Source organism: Nyctereutes procyonoides, unplaced genomic scaffold, assembly GCF_905146905.1.
Source record: "Nyctereutes procyonoides isolate TBG_1078 unplaced genomic scaffold, NYPRO_anot_genome, whole genome shotgun sequence".
In the NCBI taxonomy this organism is placed as follows: Eukaryota; Metazoa; Chordata; class Mammalia; order Carnivora; family Canidae; genus Nyctereutes; species Nyctereutes procyonoides.
In genome coordinates, this window is record NW_026575037.1 from 25,418,917 (window position 1) to 25,445,544 (window position 26,628).

At 58.4% G+C, this 26,628-nt stretch overlaps 2 protein-coding genes across 2 annotated transcripts; one reads left to right on the plus strand and one right to left on the minus strand.

The window, feature by feature from the left end:
• The first annotated feature begins 4,113 nt into the window (after window positions 1-4,113).
• On the plus strand, window positions 4,114-11,484 carry LOC129505883 (uncharacterized). Its single transcript, XM_055319187.1, has 9 exons — window positions 4,114-4,209; window positions 4,849-4,891; window positions 5,990-6,045; window positions 6,495-6,617; window positions 7,427-7,516; window positions 7,763-7,943; window positions 8,454-8,657; window positions 8,770-8,970; window positions 11,393-11,484. The coding sequence occupies exons 1-9, from the start codon at window positions 4,114-4,116 to the stop codon at window positions 11,482-11,484; spliced, it is 1,086 nt and encodes a 361-aa protein (XP_055175162.1).
• A 12,028-nt stretch (window positions 11,485-23,512) lies between these two features.
• Window positions 23,513-26,367, minus strand: LOC129506059 (uncharacterized). The gene is made up of 3 exons (XM_055319507.1): window positions 24,863-26,367; window positions 24,321-24,446; window positions 23,513-24,063 (listed from the first exon to the last, which is right to left on the minus strand). Exons 1-3 carry the CDS (start codon window positions 25,123-25,125, stop codon window positions 23,805-23,807), a joined length of 648 nt encoding a protein of 215 aa, XP_055175482.1. The 5' UTR covers window positions 25,126-26,367; the 3' UTR covers window positions 23,513-23,804.
• Window positions 26,368-26,628: the final 261 nt, after the last annotated feature.

The following is a 26,628-nucleotide window of genomic DNA, read 5'->3' on the forward strand; positions in this document are numbered from 1 at the left end:
TAGAGGGCAGGGACTGTGCAAAAGATCGGGGGAAGGAGAAGGATAACTCGGGTGGGAGCAGGTGAGCGAGGCGGGACAGGAATCCCCAGCTGGGTCCCACAGTGAAGGATAGGGGAGGCCAGTGTGTAGCATCGGGGGGCATGGGGCACTGCAGGTCAGGAGTTGGAATTTGCTCCAAGAACCTGGCTTGGTCCCGGTGAGGGCAGAGTCTCAAGGAGGCTTGTAAAGCGGCTACCGGTGATTTCATTCCGGAGCCACCTCCCACCTCCGCCTCAATGCTCTCCGTTCCCTGTACGCCCGGGAAGCTCCCCCCAGCCCGTGAGTGGGGCTTGACCACCTGTCCTGCATCTCCCCACCCCGTCAGAAAGCCCTCTGGGCCTCCTGGGGTGGAGGAGGTGGAGGGAGTATGACCCAGAGTCTCAGCTGTCACCCTGGGGCACAGAGGGAGAGGTAGGATCCAATCCATAAATTCCCGAGATATTTGGCTGAAATTAGATTTTATCACCAGCTGTTTATTCTGAGGGCTCCACTCCTCAAGGAAGTCCAAAAAGAAACACTAGCTGGTGAAGAAACACCTCCAGGTCCTTCTGTCCATCATCACGCCCCCCCCCCCCATAATGCCAGTCCCCGGGGGGCAGCAGGTCGCAGCCCAGTGGGGATGGCCTCAGCCTTGACAGGCATCTGGCCATGTCCACGCCTCCCTCAGAGCCCACTGTCACCAGCCTGGGGCCCAGCCGGTCCAGGCCAGTCCAGGCCTCCTGCCAAGCGCCAGGGCCTGCCCCCCTGCCTGCCCCACTGACAAACGCCAGGCCGAGGGGTCCCCAGCCTGTGCTCTGATACCCAGCAGACGGGACCCCTTGACAGGTCCCCTGGAAGACAAGCAGAAACCTGATAAGAAGTCAGGATGCAGATAGCGCAAACGTGAGGTTGGCGGGCCAGCATTCCATCTCCCCCGCGAGTAGCAAGTGAGGAGATAACTCCGCAAACCCACCACTGGAGGGAGGGGGCAAAGGGTAGCCGGGGGGGCGGGGGGGGACTGGGAGCTGGGCTTTCCCTTCCCCGAGGCCCCATGCGGTGGACCAAGAATATCAACTAGACTAGGAGACCGAGGCTGAGCGTACGAGCGTCTGTGTGTAAGGACAAGTGTCTGAGCGATAGCGTGCGTGTGTGCGTGTGTGTGTGTGTGTGTCTGCAGGGGCAGGGACTGACCTTGGACCCCAGTTCAAGGGCATCTCAGTCCTCTGGTCGTGAGCAAGCGTGGTGCTCCCGCAGCCCCCTCGGAGCCCCCTCCCTCCACAGGAAAGCCGAATCTCAGAGCTCCCGTGGGACCGTCGCCCCGACGGGGTGGCCGTGCCGCCTCAGCCCCAGCGCCCAGCCGTGGTTCCCGTAGAGAAGGTGCCCGGGCCCAGGCGCAGTCCCACCTGCCTCCCTCCAGAGGCCCCGACCCCCACCAACCACCTCGTGGAGCCGGGCCGGCGGACGGGGCGGCTCCTGGCGCGGGGTTGGCAGCCTGCCCTCACCTGCTCGCTTCGGGCGGCTGCAGGGGTGCTGAGGACGGCCCCCCAGGACACAGGACAGAGGGGCAGGACGGCTTCCTCCGCCCGCAGGAGCTGCGACTGGAGCTCTGGGTCCCGGAATGCAACAGAGCCGGGCACCTGCTGCGGCCACAGGCATTGCCACTTCGGCCGCCGCCCAGGCTCATCCTGGACTCGCAGCAGCCGCCAGGGCTCCGACTCCCGCCGCGCCCCTGCACCCCCCCCCGACACCTGCTGGGCAGCCTGGCTCCACCCTGGGGCCCTCGGAGCACCCTGGTGGGAAATTCGGCTCCTGGCTCTCAGCCTCCGATGGGCAGTGGGCACCTGCCGCCAGCCTGGCGGGAGAAATGTCGTGCCCAGGACAGAAGGCCGGAGCGTTTGGGGACCGTGCTCCAGGCCAGCGTATAGGTCCCGCTCCGTCGCCAAGCCCCGGCCGCCTCCAGCTTCTCCCTCGGGGCCGGCCCCAACTCAAAGGCCGGGGCTGTGACACGTACCTCTGGGAGCCTCCGGGAGCTGGGCTGGCTGTGTCGCCGCGGACCGCAGACTGCGAGGGGCAGGCCGAGGGGAGGCTATGAAAACTGCGGGCCGCGGCAACTGGCCAGTAAAAATAGAACAGAGCCGCTGCCCCTCCCCTGCCCTCCCCTCCCCTCCCCTCCCCCCGAGCCCACACACGCAGCACACACAGCGGGCACCCGCTGAACACACATGCGTCCGGGCTCGGGAGCACACACGTCCTGTGCTCCCGGAGGCCGCTCACCGAGTAAACCAGCACCCGCTGGGGGGGACGCGCGCTGAAGCAGGGAGACGACGGGCACCAGAGCAGAGGAGGCACTGAGCAGCGTGGGCCCAGGGCCGAGCGCAGGGCTCTGGTGGGGGGCACCGGGAGGCCGCGGGCACCAGGAGGAGCCGGGGAAGGGGGGCTGCCTCGCTGACCGACGTCTCTCCCAAGGAAATGTGGAAATCAGGCCCCTGAGCTCAGGCCCCAAAAGCCTAAGAGGGCTCAGGACTGGATTTGGGGACTCTCGGGTGGCTCTGCTACACGGGCCCTAGGAGGATGCCCGGGCTTGGGGGTGACGTCAACCGCGCGGCAGGCTGATGCCAGGGGCTAAGCTGAGTCCACCTTGATGCTCATGGAGGCCTGAGGACACTGCACCCTTCTCCAAGTAGGATTCTGGGAATCTAGGCTCCCCCAGGTTCCAAAGGGCACCCCACACCCAGGCCTGGAACTCAGTGAGGCTAGCCCACCTTCTCCCCCGCCCTACCTCTGTCTCCAGCCAGAATCCAGGGAGGCCGGAGCCGTAGAGGCTGCACCTGTTTCCCGGGTATTTTTAGGACAGTTGATGAACACATAATACCCACCCCATAGTCAGAGAAAGACAATGCCTGCTATGTTAATCCTGTGGCTATTATCGTCCGTCATCTCCTGGGCCAGGATCCCGGGCTGGGACGGGACAAGCAGGATACTGACCCCTCTTGGAGGCCAGCGAGAGGCCTACGAGCAGCAGGAGGTTAGGGAGGGTGGTGGAGGAGAGAGCTGGCGGGCCGGGGGGTCCTGAGGAGACCACCCGCGGTGCCTCCAGAGGGGTGAGAGGCCCTGCCATTCTGGTTGTGTTCAGAGGCTGCTCTGATTCGGCTCGGGTCACGTCTGTTTGGGAAAGCCCCGATGCTGGAAGGCTGCCGGGGAGAGGGGACGGGGTCTGCGAAGTTATAGGGCCGGGAGGCATGGGACTCTGAGTGGAGGGGCTGGGATGGACATTAAGGGCAGGCATGAGCCGCGGAGCAGCAGCTGGAGGTCAGAGAAGGGGTTTGAAGGCCGGGATGAGTCTACTGGCGTTTACCACGTTGGCTCATCGCGTTTATAATTTATATAAGAACTTTTCTTACAAGACGTCAAGATGCAAATGGAAATGAATTCTCTGCACGGATTATGCTGCTTTCTGGAAAGGGAAAACAAAGAAAACATTTACAAATAGAACAAACGAGGGTCGGCAGGGACCACGATGAGTCGCGGACTCTGAGGGCCCTGGGTGTCATCCTTCCTCAGTCCTAACGGGACAGAGCGGGGCCAGGACCCCTCGTCCCAGGCCCCATAGACACCATCCCACCTCGCCACGCGGGGCAGCTCTCCACCCTCAGATCCACCCCGGCCCGTCAGCATCTCTAGGGCCTTGTTCCTGCTGTTCACAAGTAGCCTTCAGAAATGGGGCTGTCGTGCCCTGGTGTCCTTGCACCTGCCCCGGTTTTCTTCCTTTACACGTGGAGGCAGGGGCCTCCGGAGTCCACCTGCAAGGCTGGCGATGTCGGGCTGGAAGCTGCCCACATGCAGCTGAGGGGCCACCACTGGAGGTGACAGGCCCTGGGCCCCTTTCTGCCCCTGCCCAGGGCGCTTCTGCAGCCTTTCTCCTGCCCTCCTCGCTTACTGTCACCCCCTTCTCAGCACGTATCCGCACAGCGGCCACGTCACCCACCTGCCACCCAGCCTCACCTGGCCAGCGGGGACCCTCCCCAGACACAGAGCCGGAAACAGTCCTCAGGCCCCACAGGACCCCCAGCAGAGCTCCCTGCAGTAGGCCGAATGATGGCCCCCAAAGTCGCCCATGCCCTAAAGAGAAGGAATGCGAACACCACCTCGTGTGGCAAAAAGTACTTTGCAAACCTGATGAAATTAAGGAACGTGAGTCGGAGAATCATCCTGGATCATCCACGTGGGCCCAATCTACTCACATGGGTCCTTGTCGGACGGAGGCATTAGGATCAGAGTCAGCAGAAGGACACCCGATGATGCAAGAAAGATCAAAAAAGAAAGAAGATGCCGTGCTGCTGGCTTGGAAGACAGAGGACGTGACTGTGAGCGAAGGAATGCAGGCAGCCTCTAAACGCTGGAAAAGTCAAGGAAAAAGACACACACACCCCCTTAGAGCCTCAAGAGGGAAGCAGGCCCGCGACACTTTGTTAGACCAGTGAGACTGATTTTAGGCCTCTGCCCTCCAGGACCGTAAGATAATAAACTTTGATTATTTTGTTTTGTTGTTGTTTTAAAGATTTTATTTATTTATTCATGAGAGATACACAGAGAGAGAGAGAGGGAGAGGCAGAGACACAGGCAGAGGGAGAAGCAGGCTCCTGCAGGAAGCCCAGCACGGGACTCGATCTCGGGTCTCCAGGATCAGGCCCTGGGCTGAGGGCAGGCACTAAACTGCTGAGCCCCCAGGGCTGCCCCAACTTTGGTTATTTTGAATCACTGGGGTCGTGGCAATTTGTCACAGCAGCTGTAGGAGACTAATACACCCTATAACACCTTTCTGGTCCCCAGGACTCCACGCATCAGGCTGTGCTTGGGGCCAGCCAGGAGCATGGTGGGCTTGCCGGGGGGTGGCGCTCGGTGAGAAGAACCAGCCCAGGTCCAGCGTCCTCTGGGCACCACAGCCCAGGGAGGACCCTCACGCAGCCCTGGCCAGAACCCAGCTCACCGGGACGTCACCCAGCCAGGGCCTCCCCGGACGTCAGCTCGGAAGTCGCCCAGAGGCTCACAGGAGTCAGGGCGGGGAGGCTGCCCAGCGCTCTCACTGTGTCCTTGAGGAATCGGGGCCCAGAGAGAAGGGGCCTCCTAACGGCCAGCCCAGCGCTCCCGTCATGTTGCACCGACAGCAGGGTCACGTCCGTCCCCTCGACTACACCCCGGTTCTCATCCTACCAGCCCAGCTTTAACTCGAATGCGCTCCTGGGCCCATCTTTAACTCTCACAGTTGCCGGAGGCCCACAGGCGTCCTCGACGTGCCCGGCCCGGCCTGCTCTGAGGGTGGTGGGAGCTGAATAACCTGCAGGGCTGCGCCTACCAGAACCTCCGCCTGCTTGCTCTCCATTCTCTCCTGCCAGCTGGCACTTGCTCCCTTGCGATCGATTCTGCGAACCGTTTAGCGTGAAATGCTCGCGCTGACCTTGTTCATCTGCCTCGTCCAGCTTCATCTCCAGCCTCGCCCTGTCACGAGCCCGTGAATCTAGCTTCGGCGCCCCCAGCCCTGCCCTAGCCTAACCCTCTGCGGCTGCGGCTGACCCGCCTGCAATGTCCTCTCTGAACCTGGGCTTCCTCATCTGGAAACTGGCTTTACGGTGACGGTGACGGGCGACCTGAGGCTGAGCCTGGCCTCCACGGGGACCCCGCACCCTGGGGGCGGGAGGCAAAGAGGATGGCCACCCCTTAGCGTCTTCTCAAGTTCAGGGAGAGTCTGGGGCAGCCTTGGCCGGGGCCCGGTGGTCTGGGCCCTCTCAGATCCCCCAGACTTCGCAGCTCAATGCAAAACAGATGGAACAATTGCCGGAGGAGAGACGAGAACCCGGACTTGGTGGATGCGGGGAGGGAGGGGCCAATCCAGGAAGAGGGAGCAGTTCGGGTAGGTGAGGTGACGGGAGAAAAGCCAGAGGGGTTTCCAGCCTCCCGTCCCACCGGCTCCCAGGGCTCGGGAGGCCCCGGGGCGAGGAAGGAAGCGTCTGGACAGAGGAGCTAAGCCTTGTAAGGCTGCGGGTTGTGGAGCCAGGGCCTGTCCCCTCGTCCCCTCGTCCCCTCGGTGGTGGTGGCAACACCTGTCAGCCCCACTGCCCTGGCATCCTCAGAGCCCAGGAGCCCAAATTAGCAAGTGACAGGGCTCCGCCCGCCTTCCAGGCTGCGGCACCCCTGGGGAGCCGGCCCCGCCACAGCCCATCGGTTGAGCCAGGGCCAGGTTCCCAGGAGCTGAGTTCTGGGAGGAGGCAGGGCTGTGGGCGGAGGAGGCCGGAGCCGGAGGAACCAGGAGCCCGAAGCCCCCACCCTTCGATTCTCTGCCACAGCCCAGCCTCACACTCAGGGCCTGTGGCCTCAGGGACGCGGCCCAGGACGGGCCCTGCACACACGCCTCCCTGGTAAGGCTCACGCCTGTGACTTGGGCGCTTCCCCCTTCCCAGCCTCTACTTCTCCTTCTACAGGGGCGGCTGGGAGGCCCGAGCGAGGGACCGCGCCTGGAGGCCCCGCCGACGCCCGCACGACACCGGAGCTCCGCCAGCCTTAGCTCCCAGCGTATTCCCGAGGCGCCAGCGCAGCATCCCGAGGTAGGTCCTCTCAGTAACCCCACTTTAGCGACCAGGAACCCGGGGCGACCAGCTGATTAAGCAACGCCCCCCAGACCCCACTGTAGGGACAGGGCAGGCCTCGGCTCCTCAGCCAGCCCCACCCTTGCCGGCCCAGAGCAGGTGCTCCCGAGTGCTCCCTGAACAGGGGCCTGAGCTTATCCGCGGGGGGGGCCCACCAGGGGTGTGGGCTGGACCACGCTCGGGCCCCAAGTCCCCACAGACTCCCTGACAACCTCAAAGCCTGCAAGTGATGCTCTGATCAGCTCGTCTCTACCTACCTACCAGTGAGGGCTGCGTAGCCACGGTCGGCATCCACCGTATCTCGGGCCGATGCCCCACGACAGGGAGGCCCCCTCCCCCTGCCCCTCCAGGGAGGCCCAGTTGTGGCAGGTGAGGGAGGCAGCCCTTGGGCTGGAAGCAGGGGCAGCAAGGCAGGGGGAGCTCCGCAGGCTCCCAAGGACGGCAGACAGGGCTGCCTCCGTCCCTTCAACAGCAGCGTTGCTCACACTCCCTCCGTCAAAGCTCCAAGCCCTCGCTGCCACCCATGCACACCCCCGACGGCCTCCCACGCCCCGTGCACACCCCCAACGGGCTCCCATGCCCCCGACGGCCTCCCACACCCCACGCACACCTCCTGGGTCCTCCCTCCTCCCCCGGCCCAGCCATGCCCACCCTGAGTCCTCTACAGCCATGTGCTCAGCTCCCCCGCCAGTCCAGGGCTGTAATGGAGGATGGGGACCAAAGGCCACCGTCACCCCCGTCCAGACCTCCTGTGTGCTGTTCCTCAGAGACCTTGCACCCAAGAGCCCGGGATGGGCCCTGGCCTCGGCGGGTCCCTGGAAAATAGGCTGCTTCTCCAGAAATCCCGAGATGAGCAGGTGGGGGTGGGGGCTGACTCCGCAGAGCAGGAGGGGAGGTGGGGGACAGAGCTTGGAGGGTGAGGGGGCAAAGCTCAAACAAATTCTTTTCCGAGTGGCGTGTGGCCAGTGAGCAAGCCTGGAGCCGGGGGGGGGGGGGGCAGCTGTGTCCCCCACATTGCCGCCTCCCCCCTGCCCCAGGGTACCTGCAGGTCTGCAGGCCGGCCTGTCCACGCAGATCCCAGCTTGCCCGCCCCTCTGCCCTAGCCCTGGGAGGTCCAGCCCCCCACCTCCCGCAAGATCCCCCGGGTTTCCACCCTTGCACCTTCGCTGGCCGCCTGTGAAGCAGAAACAGTTACTCTCTTCCACTGTGGCTCCGAAGGAGTCTCCGCGGGAAGCCACCTCCTCCCGGAAGCCTTCCCAGACTCCACATCCCCGTGCTGCCCAGGTCTGCCTGCCTGCGTGGCTCATTCTTTCTAGCCCTTGCTCCACCTCTCCCCAGGTGTGCAGCCTTCCCTCCCCACTGGGAAAGTCGGGGGGGGGCAGGGGAAGGGTCCCAGTGACCAGTGACCGAGGAGCAGGCCTCCGCGCCCGCCTGCTGCTTGCCCTCGGGGTGCATCAGCGTCCCGCGCGGCCGCGAGTCCCGGCTCCTCAGGCAGCGCCCAGACCTGGAGATGTGCGGCCGTGACTCGAGCTCCGGGCGGGAGCTCATCCTGCGGCTCCAGGAGGGTGCGGGAGGCTCACTCTGGGGCACCTGGGGGCTCGGTGGGCGGAGTTGGCCTGAGACTCGGGTCAGGATCGGGGTCCTGGGATCCAGCCCCCCATCTGGGCCCTGCTCCGCGGGAAGCCTGCTTCTCCCTCTCCCTCCGCTGCTCCCCCTGCTTGTGCTCCCCCCCAGCCCCCGCCGCTAGTGTGCACGCGCTGTCTCGCTCTCAAATAAATAAAATCTTTATAAAAGGAAAGGCCCTCACTCTGGACAGACACACCTCTTGGTGGCTTGACCCGACCTGCGACGGCCCTGCCCTCTGCGGAGCCTGGCCCGCCGGCCTCCCACCGTTGCCTTCTTCCCCTCCGGCCCCAGACCCAGGGGACTCGGGACTCGGGAGGTCCCCACACAGCCGGCGGGGTCCCAGGCCCTGCCCCAGGCCCTGTGGTTTGCACGGTGAGCCTCAGACCCCCCGACAGCGCCCGGGGCAGCAGCCAGGCTCACGCACCTGGACTCGAGTGTCCCATGTCGAGGTCCCTCCCACCCTTTCCCCCTTCCTTCTTCCCAGGCTGCGGAAGGCATTATCCTCTTCCTGGTCAGAGGGCTGCGCTTAGTCCCAGGGCGAGCGGGAAGGTGAGTGAGCGGCCGGCGCCCCAGCCTGCTGCCCGGCGTGGTGCCAGGGTGCGTCTCCTGCGTGGGCGCCCAGCCGCCTGCCAGCGCGGCCTCACACCGCGGTCGCACCCTGAGCCCCACCTCGGTGCCTCCGTCTGTTCCTCACATCACAGAAAATGGCACAGCCACCACCCGAGCCAACCCCAAGTCCCCGGGGCATGCACCTCTCCTGTCCTCCCTGCTCCGCGTGACCACGCGTGTGGAGATCGGTGGCTCCCCGCTCGGGGTCCCCGACCTGCCGCTGCCGTTGGGCCACCGCGTGTGGCTGGCTTGGCTGCAGCCCGTCCAGGATACCCCTGCTGCCTGAACCATCTTCCTCAGTCCCTTCACTTCCCCGGGTCCCCCATCACCGCCCTCAGGATGAACCGCAAACCCCGGGATCAAGTTACATGCCTTTTGGGATCTCACTCTGGAAGCTTCCCTGGCTTCCACACCCCCTTAGCTCCGGCCACAGGGAGCTGCAGAGGCTTCTCGGAAGGCCTTTCTCTCTCACTCCACCCCAGGCCCACCGCACCTACCCTCCTCCGGGTCTCAGCAGCACACTGGCTCCTCCAGGAAGCCTGCCCTGACCACCCCAGACCGCGTTAGGAGCGCTCGTCCAGGCTCCACAGCCTCCGTGCGTCACTCTTTTCCCACATTTAACCCATGAAGTTCAAGTCACATTCTGGACAAACTTGAATGTTGACACCATGTCTTATTCATTTTTGTATCCTCAGCGCCCAGCACAGCGGCTGGCACATAGTAGGTGCTCAATAAGTGCTCAGTGAAGGGGAGAGATGCCTGGGGGGCCCCAAAGATGGGCAGTCGGGCATCTGCCTTGGGCTCAGGACATGACCCCAGGGTCCCAGGATCAAGTCCCACGTCGGGCTCCCCGCAGGGAGTCTGCCTCTCCCTCTGCCTGCGTCTCTGCCTCTCTCTCTGGGTGTCTCATGAATAAATAAATAAAATCTTAAAACACACACACACACACACACACACAGGAGCCTTCTGACCAAAGACAGTGCAGGAAATTGGCCCCCAGGGCTCGGAGAGTCCTTGCTTGTTCCCCGGGGTCCTGAAGTGACATTGGAGTGCTCGTGGCTAAGGGAGCAGGGCAAGAGCTTCTGGGAAGCCTCCTCATTCGAGTTCTTGGCACCCAGCGGTCTGGGCTCCCTCCCCTGGGAGAAGCAGCCGCAGCCACTCACTGACCTTGACACAGGTGATGACCTGCTGTCCCCTCCAACAATGTGCTCACACAGACATAGAAACAACAGCGGGACAGCTGTGCCTTTGTTGATGGTAAACTTAGCCTCCCAGAGGTCACCCGGGACTATGACCACCTCCTCACCCCTGGTCCAGGCTGGGCTAGGACGTCAGGGGCAGAGGCACCCACAAAGGGCCCCGCCAGGACTCCTGGTGGACACCTAGGGCCCTGCCGGATCCTCCTCCCCTCTCCGTTCACTCCAAACCCCGCCCCCTCCACCGTCTGCAGACTCCAGCCCCCCCCTCCTCTCCCTCCCTCACGCCTGCCCCCCAGGCCACGGCTGTGTCTCAGGAATCCTGGGGAGGAATTGATGTGGAGGGGGCCTTCCCATCAGAGGGTCTGTGAGGTTCCCCTAAGTCCCCGCCAGGGCTCAGTCCATTAAGTGTCCGCCTCCTGCTCAGGTCCTGATCTCGGGGTCCTGCGATGGGTGGAGTCCTGCATCCCTGCACCTGGCTCCCTGCTCAGCGGGCGGTCTGCTTCGCCCTCTCCCCCCACTCATGCTTGCTCTTGCGCCCTTTCTCAAATAAATAAATACAACCTTAAAAAAAAAAAAGACCTGAGCCAGGCTCCCCAAAACCCTAAGGCTGAGGGAATCTCCTTCTGAGGGCAGAGCTTCCGTGGGTGCCCCCCACCCCTTTTCACACTGGGGCACAGAGGGGTCGGGGGAGCTGTGGTGCTCCTGCCTGTGCAAGGAAGGCCATGCCCTCCTTTGTGTCCTCCCCATTGCAGACTCCCAGCCAGAGGCCAGCTCACAACTGCACCCGTCCCCTCTCTCCTCATCCGAGGTCTCACCTACAGGAGGCTCCATAACCCGCAGCCCCGCCCTGGACTTGCTCGGTGCCGTCCAGGGGACGTACTGTGCACCCAGGTGGAAGGCCCTGGAGCAGAGGTTGGGACCCCCGGGGGTGGGGTGACACTCATCCTCCCAGACCAAGCGGGAGGTGGAGGTGAGGTCGGGCCTTACAAGACAGACAATCCCTCCCCCATCACGGCCACCCTGTGCTTGTCCACGACTGTGCTTCTCCAGGGCGGTCTGCTGACTCTTGGCTCCCTGTCACTTTTCCTTTTTCATCACGTTGGCATTTACACCAATGGTGCAAAGACAATGGTGGCGAGAGCTGCTGATGCCAAAACAGGAATCGGGCAGTGGCACCAAACTAGCGCCACTAGTGGTCACTGTGTGCTTCCCGCCGTCCGCTCACGGGGAAAGGCCAGCTCTATTCACTTACGATGAAACGGGCGGAGGTGCTCATTGTGTCCTATCCAACATGGTTAGGGTACATGGTGCTCATCAGCCGTACACCAAAGTGGGATGCAATGCAGCGCTTCCGGCTGCGTTTGTCACGGCGTGTCACCTTTACTCGATAGAACAGCTAAGTGAAAAACTACGGTTAGTTGGACCTGCGCATTGGTGGATAATTTTCTCGAAAACGAAAGAAATGGGACTGTCGCTGCAGAGAAAACAGCTACGTGTATTATTTGTTGTTAGTTATAAAATTCAAGCTTTCAAGGGAAAGTTCAAATCTGGCAAAATGTGTATCTGCCTTTGTGGACTCGAGAGCTTCCCAAATATGCAGACTTTTCGGATGAGATCAGCGCTGATACGAAAGAATGCGACCTTTAAAAATCATCGTACCACGTATAAGTGTGTCCACGCTGGGAAGATACGCATGAGCCAGAGTTCCAATATTTTCCAAATGCCCAACGCAGAGGGCTACAAAACCACACGTGGGCAAAAGATCCATTCAGTACACGAGGGCGCCTGGGGGCTCCGTCGGTGGGGTGTCGGACTCTTGGTTCCAGCTCAGGTCATGACCTCAGGGTCCTGGGACTGAGCGTGGATGGGGCTCTGCTGGAAGATTTTCTCCCTCTGCCCTTCCTCCCACTTGGATACACTGTCTCTCCCTCGAATAAATAAATACAAATCTTTAAAAAGGTGCTACATGAAACATTGGATTTCAATGTAACAGACTATGAACACTATTAGGTACTTTCAGATTCCATATGGTAGCTAACCTTTAAAAAAAAAACCCTCTTGGTGAGTTGTTGGTTTTTTTTTTTTTTTTTTAAGATTCATTCATATATTTTAGAGAGAGAGCACAGTGCGGGGGAGCAGAGGGAGAGAAGCTGAAGCCGGTGGGGCACTGAGCACAGAGCCTGTTTTGGGGCTCGATCCCAAGACGCAGAGGCCACAAGCCCAAGATCACGACCAGAGCTGAAACCAAGAGTCAGCCGCTCAACCGACTGCTCCGCCCCGGCGCCCCTGGTGAGTTTTTTTTTTTTTTAATTTTTTGTGTGTATTTTATTTATTCATGAGAGTCACAGAGAGAGAGGCAGAGACACAGGCAGAGGGAAAAGCAGGCTCCTCTGAGGGAGCCCGATATGGGACACGATCCTCAGACCCTGGGATCAGGCCCTGAGCCAAAGGCAGATGCTCAACCTCTGAGCTACCCAGGTGCTCCCCCGGTGAGTTTTAATATAAAAAACTATGCACAGTTCTCTGAAGAGGCTGTTGAAGTACTGCTCTCCTTCCTAACCACGCCTTTGTAAATGTGGATGTTTTCATGTACTTCAACCAAAACATCATAACAGATGGACTGCAGAAGCAGGTATGAGAACGCCACTGTCTCCTATTAAGCCAAACGTGGAAAAGATGTATAAAAACGTAGAATAAGTCACTCTTCTTAGGTATTTTTATTTTGTAACTTTATTATAAGACGTTTTGTTTCAAACAGATAATGACCATTCGTTTCATTTACATTATTTTTGTTTATAGGATTCACTGGAATATTTTATTTCTATTAACGTGTGAGGTGGGATATTGTAATTATAATTATAATAATTTATTAATTATTAAATGGATTGATCAGTATCTTATTTTATTATTTTTTATTTTTTTATTATTTTTTAAATCAGTATTTTAAAACTTCCTGTTTTAATTTCTAATATGGTAAATATCTTTTTTAAAGATTTAACTTATTTGAGAGAGGGAGAGCCAAAGAGCACAAGCAGGGGGAGCTCTGCTGAGCAGGGAGCCCCACTTGGGGCTCGATCCCAGGACCCGGGATCATGACCTGAGCCCAAGGCAGACACTTTACCGACTGAGCCACCCAGATGCCCCTCTAATAAGGTAAATATTGATGGCTATGACCTACTTAAGCAAAGAGTATTTAGGGTTCTCAATAAAGAGTGTAAAGGGGTCTTAAATGCCCCAAATTTGGGGATCATCATTTCATGCTTTTAGTAGATTATTATTGCTATTTTCCTGATTCACTTATTTTATCTATAAAATACAGTTTTAAAAAAATGATCAAGAAAAAATGAAATATGATTTTTAATTTTGTCAAATGACAGCCAGTGACAGGAATCGGTCACAATATCCAAGTTATTAAAGGCAGGATTGGCCACAGCGGACTTTGTGGGTTGGTGGCTTAATAAAATATCCCTAAATGACACGAGAGGGAAATTTTCATAAGAAAGTGTGCGAAACAGGGGCGCCCGGGGGGCTCGGGGGTGGAGCATCTGCCTTCCGCCCAGGGCGTAACCCCGGGATCCCGGGATCAAGTCCTGCTTCTCCCTCCGCCTGTGTCTCTGCCTCTCTGTGTGTGTGTCTCTCATGAATAAATAAAATATATCAAAAAATAAAGTGCATTAAACAGGTTGTGCACCTGTGATTTTTATTTCTGTCCTCTGTGTGGTTTTGTGCGAGGCAACGGGCATCCTCCAACATGAAATTCTGGTTCTTAGGAGCTGGAGATGAAGAGATGAAGTTCTCCTCTTCGCCACCAGAGGGGCGGGTGGGGGGAGAGAGAGAGAGAGAGAGAGAGCGGGAGCGAGCGTGTGCAGCCTCTCTGTGGCCCCTGCCAACTCCGTATATGAAATCCTTTGTGCAAACCTCAGGTGTGAATCCCTTTCCATTTGCCTCTCCCCCCCCCCCCCGTCCCCACCCCAGAGGACATCAGAAGCGGTCCTGTCCCAGCGTGTCCCCATCACAGGCAGAACTTTCCGGGCGCATCCGTGCCCCCACTTGGTAAGCGGGGCCCACCCAGGGCAGCAGGGAGCTCCAGGCCACCCATGCAGCCGGGCGGCAGGGGTTCAGCGCGGTGCCTGGAAGCCCCATACGGGGTTCGGGCTCAGGGCTCAGGGCTCGGGGCTCGGGCAGGCCTGTCTCCCTCCGGTCTAGGAGTTCCCTGGAGGATCTCAGCCCTTACATGGTTCTTTACTTTCTGGGAAGGGTTCGAACTTTCTTGAAGGCTTTTGAAATCCTTTAAGGATGGGGTCCTTAAAGGACATGTGGGAAGTCGTTGGCTGCCTCGGCTCAGGCCCGTGGGGCGGGGGCCTGGGCTGCAGATACCGGGGCCTGGGCTGCCCTGGCACATCGGCCTCCCTGCTCGGGGGGCTGCTTCTCCCTGCCTCCCCCCACCCCTTGCTCCTGCTCGCTCTCTCAAATGCATAAATAAAATCCTAAAAAAGAAAAGTCGTAGCCTTCACACACATCAACCCAGGGAGCCGAGGCCCTCTGAAAACCTGTTCGGGGACCTCACGGGAGGGGACCGGCTGAGCCAGGCGTGTGTGCAGCTGACTGTGAGGTCTGAGGGCTTCTCCTTGGGGTCCGGGGCGGCAGGGGTGGGGGGGGCACCTCCAGCCCCTGCTCCTCTCTGGTGCCCTGGAGCCCAGCAAATGGGGCTGCAGGACAAGGCAGCCAACAGCAGAGAGCAGTGTGGACCAAGGACTGAAGGGACCATTTCTTGGTCCGTCTGTAGGCAAAGAATAAAGGTATGGAAGGATGAGGAACATTCCTAGGACTGTTTCTGCTATTTAAGGCACTTGAGGTTCTCAGGATGCCTTGTGGGGGCCGGGGGCCAACGTATTTCTCAGCCCGTGACACAGCGGTGTTCACACGCACCAGCGCCTCCACCTCCCTGTGCCGTCAGCCTGGGGTGAGCTGCTCTCTCGCTAGACCCCCGTCATCCTCCCGCTACCCCCGTCCACGCGGCGCCTTCGTGATTCCGACTAAAACGCACGCCGTTCGTCTCCTGCCTTGGTGTCCACGTGAATATGTTCAAAAGCTCCTCAAACGTCTGCTGTACACACGACCACGTGCGGGTTCTGTTACAGTCCCGACAAGGTGTGATGAATTCCCTCGGAAGGGACGCCAGGGCGCCTGAGCGGCCCGGTGGGTGGAGGGGCTGACTCCCCGTCTCAGCTCAGGTCTCCATCTCAAGGTCATGACTTCAAGCCCCGCATGGGCCCAGCATGGAGCCCACTTAAATTTAAAAATAATAATTAAACAAAAAGAAGGGACTCAAAGGAAGCTTCACAAGAGGGCAACCCCTGAGCTACCTTTTGGAGGAAGTCCAGGAGTTCATCAGGAATCCAGGCAGAAGGTGCCCTGATGCCCCAAGGCATGCCGCGGCCGCCAGAGGTGTGGGGTGCGGGTAACCACGGGCAGGTTGCTCTTGCCAGGGTGCGAAAGACTCGGGCTGGGCACAGCAGGAGGAGACGAAGCTGGGAGTAGATGTGGGACGGTGACGAGTCACAAAACCTGATCTGCATGTTAGGTGCCAGGGAGCCCGGACTTCACGCCTTTAACTGAGGTCCATTAAAGGGTAATAAAGCCGCGTAGCATGGTCAGGTGTGAACTGTAGAAAGTTCACAAAAGGCTGCAGTATAAAAGCTGGATTAGACAATGGAAGAACTGGAGGCCCCGGGGACCCAGCTCAGAGGGAGTGATGATAATAATAAATATAATAAAAACTGATAATATAAATAATTTACAAATATAACCAAATAATGATAATAATAATAATAATAAGAGGCGACTGCTGCGGAGGATCTGAATGAAGGCAGCAGCAACAGCATGGAGCAGAGGAGGTCCAAAAGGCAATCGAAGGACAATCTTCGGCGCTGGCTGAGCAGATGTGTGTTGGGTGAAGGGGCAGTGGCAGTGGCCAGTGGAAAAGGAGAAGCATCCCGATGGATTTTCTGGCTTAGTCAATGGGATGAGCGCGGTGCCTTCAACTGAAAATGGAAATATGTCAGAGAAGGAACAGGTTTGGGAGGACGATGATGAGCTCCATTCTGGAGGAGGACTGGAGATCCTCAGTAAACAGACAAGTGGTAACAGCCAGGAGCCTGTGGGTTGGATAATCGGGCATAGGGCTCAAGGGGAGGGGAGCCTGGGGGGCTCAGTCAGGTAGGTGTCTGCCTCTGGCTCGGCTTACGACCCCCCATGGGGCTCCCTGCTTGGTACGGAGCCCGCTTCTCCCTCTCCCTCTGCCCCTCCTCCCCTGCTTGTGCTCTCAAATAAGTAAGTAAAATCTTAAACAAGGAAAAAAAAAGAAAAAAGAAAAGAGCTCGAAGGGAGATGGTGGCTGGAAAGGCGGAGTGTGGATCACCAGGCCCCTGCAGTAGTTCAAGCCACGGGCATGGATCAGCCGGGCGGCAGCGTGGGGAGACAGCAGGGAAGAGGAAGGAGGGAAAGGCAGGAGCCCAAAGCTGAGGTTGAAGCCCCAAGAAGAATGGACATGTGATGGGGAGGCAGAGAAAGGAATCCGGAGGAGCGGATGGAAAAGAGATGTGGGTAGAACAGGTTCAGCAGGGGAGTCCAGAGGAGACGGAGCCCCGGGAGAGGAGGGGTAATCAACTGTGCCAACATCCTAGAAGCTCTCTCCACCAACGGTGTTCCGCGAGTGGGAAGTCTTGGTGGGATGGTTTCAGTGCAAACACCAAAATACTAGGGTTCAGGCCTTTGTGGTAAAAGAGAGGTGTTCTCTCCAGGGACACTGGACCAGAGCGCTCTGGGATTCGGGGACAGCAGGCACAGCTGGGAACAGGGCCCTCACACTAAAAACAAGGGGGTTAAGGGAAGGTGACAGATGGAAGTGTAAGATCCACTCACCCCCTCCTACTTCTGCTCCGGAGGTGGGAGCTCCTACTAGGCCTGCCCTGGCCGGAGACTTGAAGATTCTGATCCAGGGAAACTAACCCTCCCAAGAGAAGGCGTTGACGTTGGAGAGACCTGGCATGAGGCCGCCACGCTGCCGCTTGATCGCCCTGGAGTCAGAGCCGTGAGAAACCAGCCCCACCCATACACAGAGCTTCCAGTCAGCTTTAGGGTGTCTTAAATGTATATATACAAATGGACATTTAAGGATAGCAGGTTTTTTATTTTATTTTATTTTATTTTATTTTATTTTTAAGATTTTATTTATTTACTCATGAGACACAGAGAGAGAGAGAGAGGCAGAGGCAGAAGCAGGCTCCATGCAGGGAGCCCGATGTGGGACTCGATCCCAGGTCTCCGGGATCAGGCCCTGGGCTGAAGGCGGTGCTAAACCGCTGAGCCACCCAGGTTCCCCTGGATCACCAGGTGTTTTAAAAAGATTTATTTATTTATTTCAGAAAGAGAGCAAGAATCCTCCAGCAGACTCCCCGCTGAGCGTGGAGCCCGATGTGGGGCTTGATCCCAGGACCCCATGATAATCACATCCTGAGCTCAAACCAAGAGTCGGATGCTTAACCAACCGAGCCACCCAGGTGCCCCAGAATCACCAGATATTTAAGGAAAATGTCTAAATTGAAAGAGAACTCAAAGAAGCAGATCGAAAGCCATGTGGAAAAAGCACCCAATGCAAGGAACAGAACAAAGCGTCAAGAAACTGTGGTTCGTAGAGAGAGGGGGAAGTTATTTTGCCCATGAAATAAGAACACGGTGCTGTATATAAAGAGGAAAAGAGACATTCAGAAAATGTTTTAAAACTCTTAGAAGTTGGGATCCCTGGGTGGCGCAGCGGTTTAGCGCCTGTCTTTGGCTCAGGGCGCGATCCTGGAGACCCGGGATCGAATCCCACGTCGGGCTCCCGGTGCAGCATGGAGCCTGCTTCTCCCTCTGCCTGTGTCTCTGCCTCTCTCTCTCTCTCTCTCTCTCTCTCTCTCTGTGACTATCATAAATAAAAATTTTAAAAAAATCTTAAAAAAAAAAAAAACTCTTAGAAGTTAGAAATACGATAGCAACGATCTAACATTCACTAGAAGGGCTGGGGGAGACGGTTGAAGAAATCTTCCCAAAAGTATGGGAAATAGACCCGGAAGGATTAGAAAAGGAAAGGATCACCCAGGACGTCAAATGTTTTACTATTTGTAGCTCCAGAAAGAGAGACCAGAGAATTTAGAAGGAGATGGTTATCAGAGAAATGAAACGTACGCCTCCCGGAACGGAAGGGACGGGCCTCGCCAAGCACCCAGCGCCGTTATGACGGGGACCTAAGGCAGAGGGGACAAAAGATATTTCAGGCTCCCAGGGAGAAAAAGTGGGTCACATACAAAAGACTGAGAAGTTGAATGGCTGTGCATCTCTCAGTAGCAATACTGGAAACTAGGAAACAATAGAAAAAATGCCCTCAAAATTCTAAGGGAAAACAGTTGCTAATTAGAATGCTATAGATACCCAGCCAAACTAGCAGCCTGCAGCAGGAGGTGGGGGCAGGTGCAGTGGGGCGGGCGGGGGCCGCAGGTGCATGCAAGTTATAAAGGGAGGTGCGTCTGGGTTTAGGGTCTGCCTTTAGTTCAGGTCGTGACCCCGGGGTCCCGGGATCGAGCCCCTCCTCCCGCTCCCTGCATGGAGCCTGCTTCTCCCTCTGCCTGGGTCTGTCCCTGTCTCTGTGTGTCTCTCCTGCATAAATCAATAAAATCTTTTTTTAAAAAAAAAACCACTTTAAGAATATATACGGTTGATTCATTAGCATTGAAGTCATGCCCAGCAGCACCGTAACTCAACCTGCACAAAGCTCTTCTAACACACGTATTTTCTCTGTGAGACACATCCCAGCAGGGGCGCCTGGGGGCTCAGTGGGTTAAGTGTCTGCCTAAGGCTCAGGTCACGACCCTGGGGTCCTGGGATGGAGCCCCGCATCGGGCTCCCTGCTCGGCGGGGGGTCTGCTTCTCCCTCTGTGCCCGTGCACGCTCTCTCTCAAGTAAGAAATAAACTCTTTAAAAATATATGTGTGCGTGTGTGTGTGCGTGTGTGTGTGTGTGGTTAGAAGGGTCTTAGTTGTCATTGTTAGAGAAAAGCAAAGAGAAAAAATCCAGATAATCTAAACTGGACTTTGGAATGAGGCTGCATATTTACATAGCGAAATGCTGTTCTCATATTCCAGACACATTGAAAGAACCGAACAATTTTTAAAAAAGAAAAAAACAGGACATATCGCGGCCTCCTGGCGCGCAGGAACCCCGGCAGCCCCGCGCCCCGCGCCCCGCTCTGGGGCCCTTTCAAACCGCGCAGTCACCGACCAGCAGTGCAGGGAGGCCAGGAGCACACCCAGGGCCACCGCCACCGGGACCTGGCCGCCCCCCACCGGGCCCATCTGCGGGTGACGGCGGGGCTGCCAGCACGCGTCCTAACAGGCCGATTTGCAGGCACGGAATCCACCGGGGGGACGACCGGCCGTATCACGGTCACCAGTTCACGGCTGGTGTGGCCATGCGTGGCAGAGGCATGGTTCGGACCCCGTGGGTCGGGCGTCCACACCCAGGGCCCCCTGCACCCCGTTCTCCGGGCCAGGCCTCTCGTTCCCTAGATGAGGCCCCGAGCCCCAAAGCTGAGTCGCCTGCAGCCACCCGGGTGTCAGGGCAGCTGGGGGGCTGCAGCCTGGCCCTGGACTCGCAGACTGTCCCATTTTCTCACAACAGCACCCCTCCTTTCATGAAGTGCCTGAGCCCCGGTGTTGCACCCTCTTGCCTCCCATCCAGTGTCTCCCCCACTGCCCCCAGGGGCCTGAGAACTGGATGGGGAGCGGTGAGCGCGGGTGGCCACCCTGGGAGGGGGAGGGGCTGCGGGCTGTGGGGGGGTGCAGACTGGGGGTGCCCTGGCCCCCACGTGTCCCCCGCTCCCCAAGTGCGCACGGAGCCCTCGGCAGCCCCAGTGGTCCTGGAAAGGGACAGGAAACAATGGGGTGATTGATGCAAACGCGCCATGAAAGACAAATTGTTCAGATGCAGCGCATTCCGGGCTCCTGCCAAACGCGCAGGGTGTGTGGAATTTCAAGGAGAAGCTGAGCAGATCTGGGCCTCGGCGGACCCTGGGCCTCCCTCCCTGGACGGCGGCAGGCTTGGCCCGCGCTCCCAGGGCCTGTGGGCTGGGGGCAGGGGCCGGGGAGAGGCGGCCTGGAGAGCCACAGGGGAGCCCCCCTCTCAGGCGGCCTGGGCCCCCTGGATCAACTCCGCACACCTCCCCTCCTACCCGCTCCCCACGGGCAGGAACCCCAGGGCTCCCACTTGGGTCTTACTCCCGGGGTGGCCTCGGGTAAAGCTCCCACGTCCTCAAGCTCCACCAGAAGCTGCCCTGGGGAGCCAGTCTGGAAACCCGGAGCTTGCTACCCAGCCCCACCCTGCTCCCCGAGACCCCCAGGTGACCCCGGCCCCAGCGCTGGTTCTTGGTGTCAGCTCCGGGCCTCCTCCCACCCCAGGATCTAAACTTCCGACCACCCTCCAGGGCCGGGGAGGGTGGAGCAGGATCTGGAATGGAGGCCGGCACAAGGGTTCCTTGTCCTGCTGGGCAGGCTGACACCCGCCTGTCCTGTCCCCGAGGAGGTGGCTCTCTGGGACTATTGTCTTTCTGTTGAGAGTTGGGGGGGGTCCAGTCAGAGCCCATCGGGGAGGGACCAGAGTGTCCAGGCTGACACCCCAGCCCACTTCTGGAGTGCTGGGTTTTGATGCCCCTTCGCAGCCCCGGTGGTCTACACGTGTGCCGCGATCTATTCTGAGCGGGCAAGCATATCGTTAATCTCATGCCTCTGCCCCAGGCCCCTTCCTCCTCCTGAAAAACCTCAATTCCCATCTTCTGTCCTCACAGCTTGCATCCCATCCTTGCTCCTTTGCTGCCTTATTACATGAATTATTCATGATTCATACCATGCACCTAGCAGAGTACTGGCCCACATCTAGCATTCAACAGACTGCAAGTATTGCCCAGCCACCACCCTAGGTCACCCAGGGTAGGGATCCAAGACCACCCAACCTTTATCCCAGGCATATTCCAGTTTGGGTTTGCTGCTTCTCCTGCTGGCCCTGCTTTCTGCTTTTCCCCTGGTGCCTACAGCATCTCTTTGCTCCGCGCTGGCCGGTTCTCAGCCCTGCAGCTCTGGGTTCCGACCCCAGCCCCAGCGTCGTACAATCACTGTGTGATCTTGAACAAATTACTGGAAGTCTCTGCATTCTCATTTTTTTTTAAACCCACGAGTGAGAAGGATCATCTCTGCTCCGAGCAGTGGGAAAGATTAAATAGGATGTATTTATGAAAGCCCCATGAAATTTTATTACCGCCACACACAGCAGAGAGATTATTACCACCTCGAACTTGCTGATGGATGGCCTCCCCACCCTCCTGCGATAAGGGTGTCTGCTTCCAGCTCCTCTGAGACTCTGATAATACTTATCCCTGAGGTGTGTGATTTCCTAACTTTACAAAACATTTTCACACCCTTCGAACCACTGTAACTTTCCCAAATGAATCCAATGCCAGGAGAGGCAGAGAGAGAGGGAGAGAGAGAGAGAGAGAGGATAATTTTGGACAGCTGGAAACTTTCAGCATTATTCAGGCCATTTATCAGAATTTATTATCAGCCGAAGATAAACAAAGTCCCTACTCCCTAGACACATGCAGTCTGGTGAGGAGAAAGCTAAGTAAACAGATTCCAGCAGCCTCGCCCTGGGGCCAATATGGGTATTTCCAGCTGATCCTGGTTCATCCCAGAGCCCTGTGCAGTTCAGTCCTGAACAAAGGCCTTTTGGATGCTGGTGATGACCACAGAGGAGGCTCATGTGCTCGGGGCAACCCCCTTCCGTGGTCGTCACCGGCCAGCCCTGGGGGCAGCCCAGACCCTGCCCCTTCCCGGCTCCCGGCAGGATGGGGGGCTTGAAGCCCTGCAATAAACAGGACCGGGGCCATCTGCCAGCGTGACACGCAGGAGCCCAAGCTCGGGCCCAGGGAGTGGAAAGGGTTAAGTCCACAGGATGTGCCTGGGACCCAGCTGTTTCCCCATGTGGCTGGGTGGGGGATTTACAGCCTCCCCCGCAGGGGGCTACCGGGCAGGGGCTGGGGAAAGATGCTGCTCTCAGGAGAGAAAAGGAAGATTCCCCCCTCGGAAGCCAGACTGCCCTGTCATGCAGCCAGGGCCTCCCACGCAGGCGCCAGCGGAGGGGAGGGCCAGGAAAGAGGAGCCAAGGGGTCCAGGAGAAGACAGGGCTGGACTCCCCGTACCGGGATGACCAAGGCAGAGCTGGCCCTGTCCCTCCTGGGCCTCCCTCATTTGGAGACAGGAGTTAGCGGCAGAGAAGCGGGTCCGGAAGTTCAGACTCCAGCCTTCAGCTTTTAGAGGAGAATATGATGTGGGGGAGGGGAAGGGGCCGCTCTATGCCTCAGTTTCTCTCCTGGGCACAGCCTCCAGGGTCAGCTTGACAATGGCCCTCAAAAACGTGCTAATTCTAATCCCTGGAACGTGTGAGTTTTGTCTTATACGGCAAAGACGTTGGAAATGCCGTTACAGCAAGGATCTTAAGGTGGGGAGATGATCCAGGACTACCCAGGCGGGCTGCGAGTGTCATGACAAGGGTCTTCATGAGACGGAGGCACACGGAGACTGCAGACGGAGGAGCAGAGGGCAGCGTGACCACGGGAGCAGGGCATGGAGGGACGCCGCCACAAGCCAACAACACCCGGCGCCACAGAAGCTGGAAGGGGCAGGGACCCAGCTCTCACCCGGAGCCCCCCGCGCCGGGGGGAGAACGGCCTGGTATCAGCCCAACGCTGACTTTGGACTCGTGGCCTCCAGAGCTGTGAAGGAACACATTTCTGTGGGTTCAAGCCACCCAGGAGATTATTCTAGCAGGGAGCTGCTGGTTGTGCTCCTCTGGCCTGGTGGGACGAGGAGAGCATGTGCCTGGCCTGGCTCCTTGCAGAGTAGTTTTTTTTTTTTTTTTTTTTTATTGCGTTTGGGTAATTTCTTTTTCTAGGAGATCATCTTCCTAGAACATGGGATAGCACTTTCAGTTGGCCGAGGACATCATCATTCCAGCCTGGAAACACTCCAGAATAATCCCGGAGTAGGAAGGTAGATGTCCTGTGCCCAGCAGGCCAGCTGGAGATGGTGCACTGCCCCAGGAGATCCCCCTCTCTTCCCTACCCCCTGCTCTCAGCTTTCTGGTGACTCATGAGGTCTCCCAAACCACTGGGCTGAGCCCTGAGCATCTTCTCTGTGCTCACCCGGCACCGTCCCACAGCCCAGAGCTCAGGAATCTTGGGGTGACCTGACCCCCCCTTTTTGAAAAAAGCAAACCATCAAATCTGGGGAAAGGCAGGGAGATAAGGACAGAGAGAGATTCTAGAATCTCAATCACTCGGCAAACATTAATTGCAGTCTTGCTGGGTGCCAGGCGCAGGGCCCGGCCCCGGGGGGAAAAGGAACGTGGTCCCTACCTCGAGAAGGAGGCAAGTAGACCAATGTCATGCCGGAAAGAGTGCGTGCCGGGCTCTGATGAACGCGAGCAGGGGAGGGGCCCCGGCCCCGACGGGGCATGAAGAGAATCAGGGGAAGCCATCCCGAAGGAGACGTCTGTATTATTTATCCATTGCTACGCAACAAATTAGCACAAACGAAGTGGCGTAAAACAACACACGTTTATCATCTCATAGTTTCTGCGGGTCAGGAATCCAGAAATGCCTGGCTGGGCCCCTGTCAGAAGTCAGGATGTCAGCCAGGAGCGGGGTCCCAGGGGAAGGCTTGGCGGGGGAGGAACCTGCTTCCAGCCTCACCCTTTTGGGCTTCGGGCCAGAGGCCACCCTCGGTTCCTGGCACGGGAGCCTCCCCGACATGGCAGTTTGCTTCGGCGAGTGAGCGAGGGCGAGGGTCCGAACGAGCCAGATGGAGAGCACAGCCTTATGGAGCCTAATCACAGAAGGACCCCCCATCTCATCCTAGTCACGAGGCCAATCTGCTCTCAAGGGGAGGGGTTCGTACAATACACCAGGAGGCGGAGACCGCTGGGGCCTTTCCGGGACCCCCAAACTGGGTCTCAAAGGCACAGCAGGGACCAGGGGGGTCGAGGCAGGAACAGAGACTCAAGGGGAGTGTGGAGCTGGCTTGGAAAGACCAGAGCAGGGCTGCCAGGGGAGGGCTCGCCTCAGGGAATCAACAGACGCTACCTGCAAATAGTCCAGGCGTTCGCACTGCACTGCACGCTCGCTTGTGTTGTCTTCTTGACCTCACTCGTTCCCACGGTATTCCTGGATGGAGGGAGGATCATTGTCTCCGCGCCACATTTCTGCAAACTGAGAGCCAGGTGCGGTAGGAGTGCGGCCAGAGGCCAGCTGCCCATGTGGGCTCCTTCTCCAGGGACTATTCTGATAAGGGGGGGATCGGGGAAAGTAAAACCCCGAGATACAGGAAATGGAGAAATAAGAGTGCCCTTGCTGCCAGACGGCACTCCCCAGGACTGCGGCACCTGAGGCTCCGTGGGTATGTAGGAGCTCGCAGCGTGTGTGTGTGTGTGTGTGTGTGTGTGTGTGTGTGTGTGTAACACCACGCTGCAGGCTCTGCTCAGTAACCCCTGACTAGGATCCTGGGCCTCAAACACCAGAGGCCAGGACAGCAGCCCTGAGCTCTTGATTGGCTGTCAGAGTCATTGAGCATCATTCCCTTGGCCTGGAAACCTCAGAATCACGATGGGGGGCGGGGAGGGGCTTACTGGAAACGCTGATTCCCGGGCTCCAGCTCGAGAGGGTTGCAGGTAGGGCCAGGGTTCTGTGCTCTCAACAAGCGCCCCGAAGGCTCTGACCATCTGCTTGATGTGGAACCTACTGACCTACTTCGACTCCTTTGTTTTACCAGTGAGGAGCACGAGGCCTGCCACTTGCCCAAGTCTCCGGAGCCAGGTATTGGCCCGTCTGAATGGGGACCCAGAGTGCCATCCCCTGGGCCCAGACTACCAGCATTGCCACTGACAGCCATCTAGAGGTCCCCTCCGTGCAGCCCACCTGACTACACACCTGCTCTCAAGGGGAGGGGTCCCCCCCGTGCAGCCCACCTGACTACACACCTGCTCTCAAGGGGAGGGGTCCCCCCCCGTGCAGCCCACCTGACTACACACCTGCTCTCAAGGGGAGGGGTCCCCCCCATGCAGCCCACCTGACTACACACCTGCTCTCAAGGGGAGGGGTCCCCCCCGTGCAGCCCACCTGACTACACACCTGCTCTCAAGGGGAGGGGTCCCCCCCCGTGCAGCCCACCTGACTACACACCTGCTCTCAAGGGGAGGGGTCCCCCCCCGTGCAGCCCACCTGACTACACACCTGTCTAACATCTTGCAGGCTCTGTTTATTTGACGTGTGCCGGGAGATTGCCCCGAGAGGCAGGAAGCCCCCGACAGTTGGCGCAGACATGCACACAGCCACACACACATAACCACTCACACACAACATCACATTTGCTCTTTCCACGGTCTTTACTGAGCACCTTCTATATGCCAGCCACCGGCGTAAGGATCCAGTAGTGAGCACGGGAAGGAAATACAGGGCCCTGCCCTCCTGCACGTTCCAGGATAGGATGATAGTGAACCTGAGGGGCTGCACCAAGCAGCCAGGGCGTGCCCAGGCTCAGAAGCAGCTGAGCAAAGGAATAAGGGGCTGGCTGCTGAGGTGGGGTTCACCCATCACCAGACTGTGCAGGTGGCCCTCGTGGCTGTGGAGCTGGGAACCCAGGAGGCACTGGGCAAAGCAAGATGGACCCAAGTTCCCCTATATGCTCCCAGGCATCCCTGACCTTATCATGACCTTTTATACTGAAGGTGTCTCAGCCCAGCCATGGGTGCTGACAGCAAAGAGGACTTGTAGGCTAGTCGAGAGGAGCCCCCAGGTACCCAGCAGAGGCCAAGGAGAAAGGCCTGAGAGACAGTCCCCTGCCTAGACTCAGTCCCCTGCCTAGACTCCTAAGTGGCCCGGATGCATGCATGCCCCAGCCTGCCAGACAAGGACTGGGTAGGAGCATTAGTCTATCGAACCCCAGACTGGGTATTCGCTCGGGGACCACAGCTCAGCCACGCAGAGGATGCTTTCCTTCCCCGGGCCTCAGATTTACCATCTTATCTATCAGGAAATATTCCAAGCTCTTCCTGTTGTGAGAAAACAGGATGGTACCGGAAGGTTCCTTGAGAGCCAGAGCGCTGGAGACAAACACAGAGGGTGAAGATAAACATTCCGGGACTGAAGGGTGGAGACGGTGGGGGGGGGGGAGCTCCAGAGACCTTGCCGGGAGAGGGGTCTGTCCTGTCCTGCGGGAGAGATAAACTATTCCGGGCTGGCCCTGCGCGGTGGACCCCCGGACTGGGAGAGGCGCCACTGGCGCGTGTTTGGGAAGTGGCAGAAGCACAGAGCCTGACGTCTCCCTTTGCACAAAGAGCCGAAAGCTCCAGACTGCAGCCCTGCCCGCCCCAGTCAAGTGTAATGAAGAGCCGCT

Coding starts and splice junctions, on each gene's coding strand:
- LOC129506059 (XM_055319507.1), bottom strand. CDS start 25,125: ATGGCTGTCAGTGGCAATGCTGGTAGTCTGGGCCCAGGGGATGGCACT. Junction 24,447..24,862: donor CCCGGGAATCAGCGTTTCCA/GTAAGCCCCTCC, acceptor CCTGGCTCTCAG/TTTGCAGAAATGTGGCGCGG. Junction 24,064..24,320: donor AACGCCTGGACTATTTGCAG/GTAGCGTCTGTT, acceptor TTCTGTGATTAG/GCTCCATAAGGCTGTGCTCT.
- LOC129505883 (XM_055319187.1), top strand. CDS start 4,114: ATGGCCCCCAAAGTCGCCCATGCCCTAAAGAGAAGGAATGCGAACACC. Junction 4,892..5,989: donor TGGGGCCAGCCAGGAGCATG/GTGGGCTTGCCG, acceptor ACCGGCTCCCAG/GGCTCGGGAGGCCCCGGGGC. Junction 7,944..8,453: donor CACATCCCCGTGCTGCCCAG/GTCTGCCTGCCT, acceptor TCTTTATAAAAG/GAAAGGCCCTCACTCTGGAC.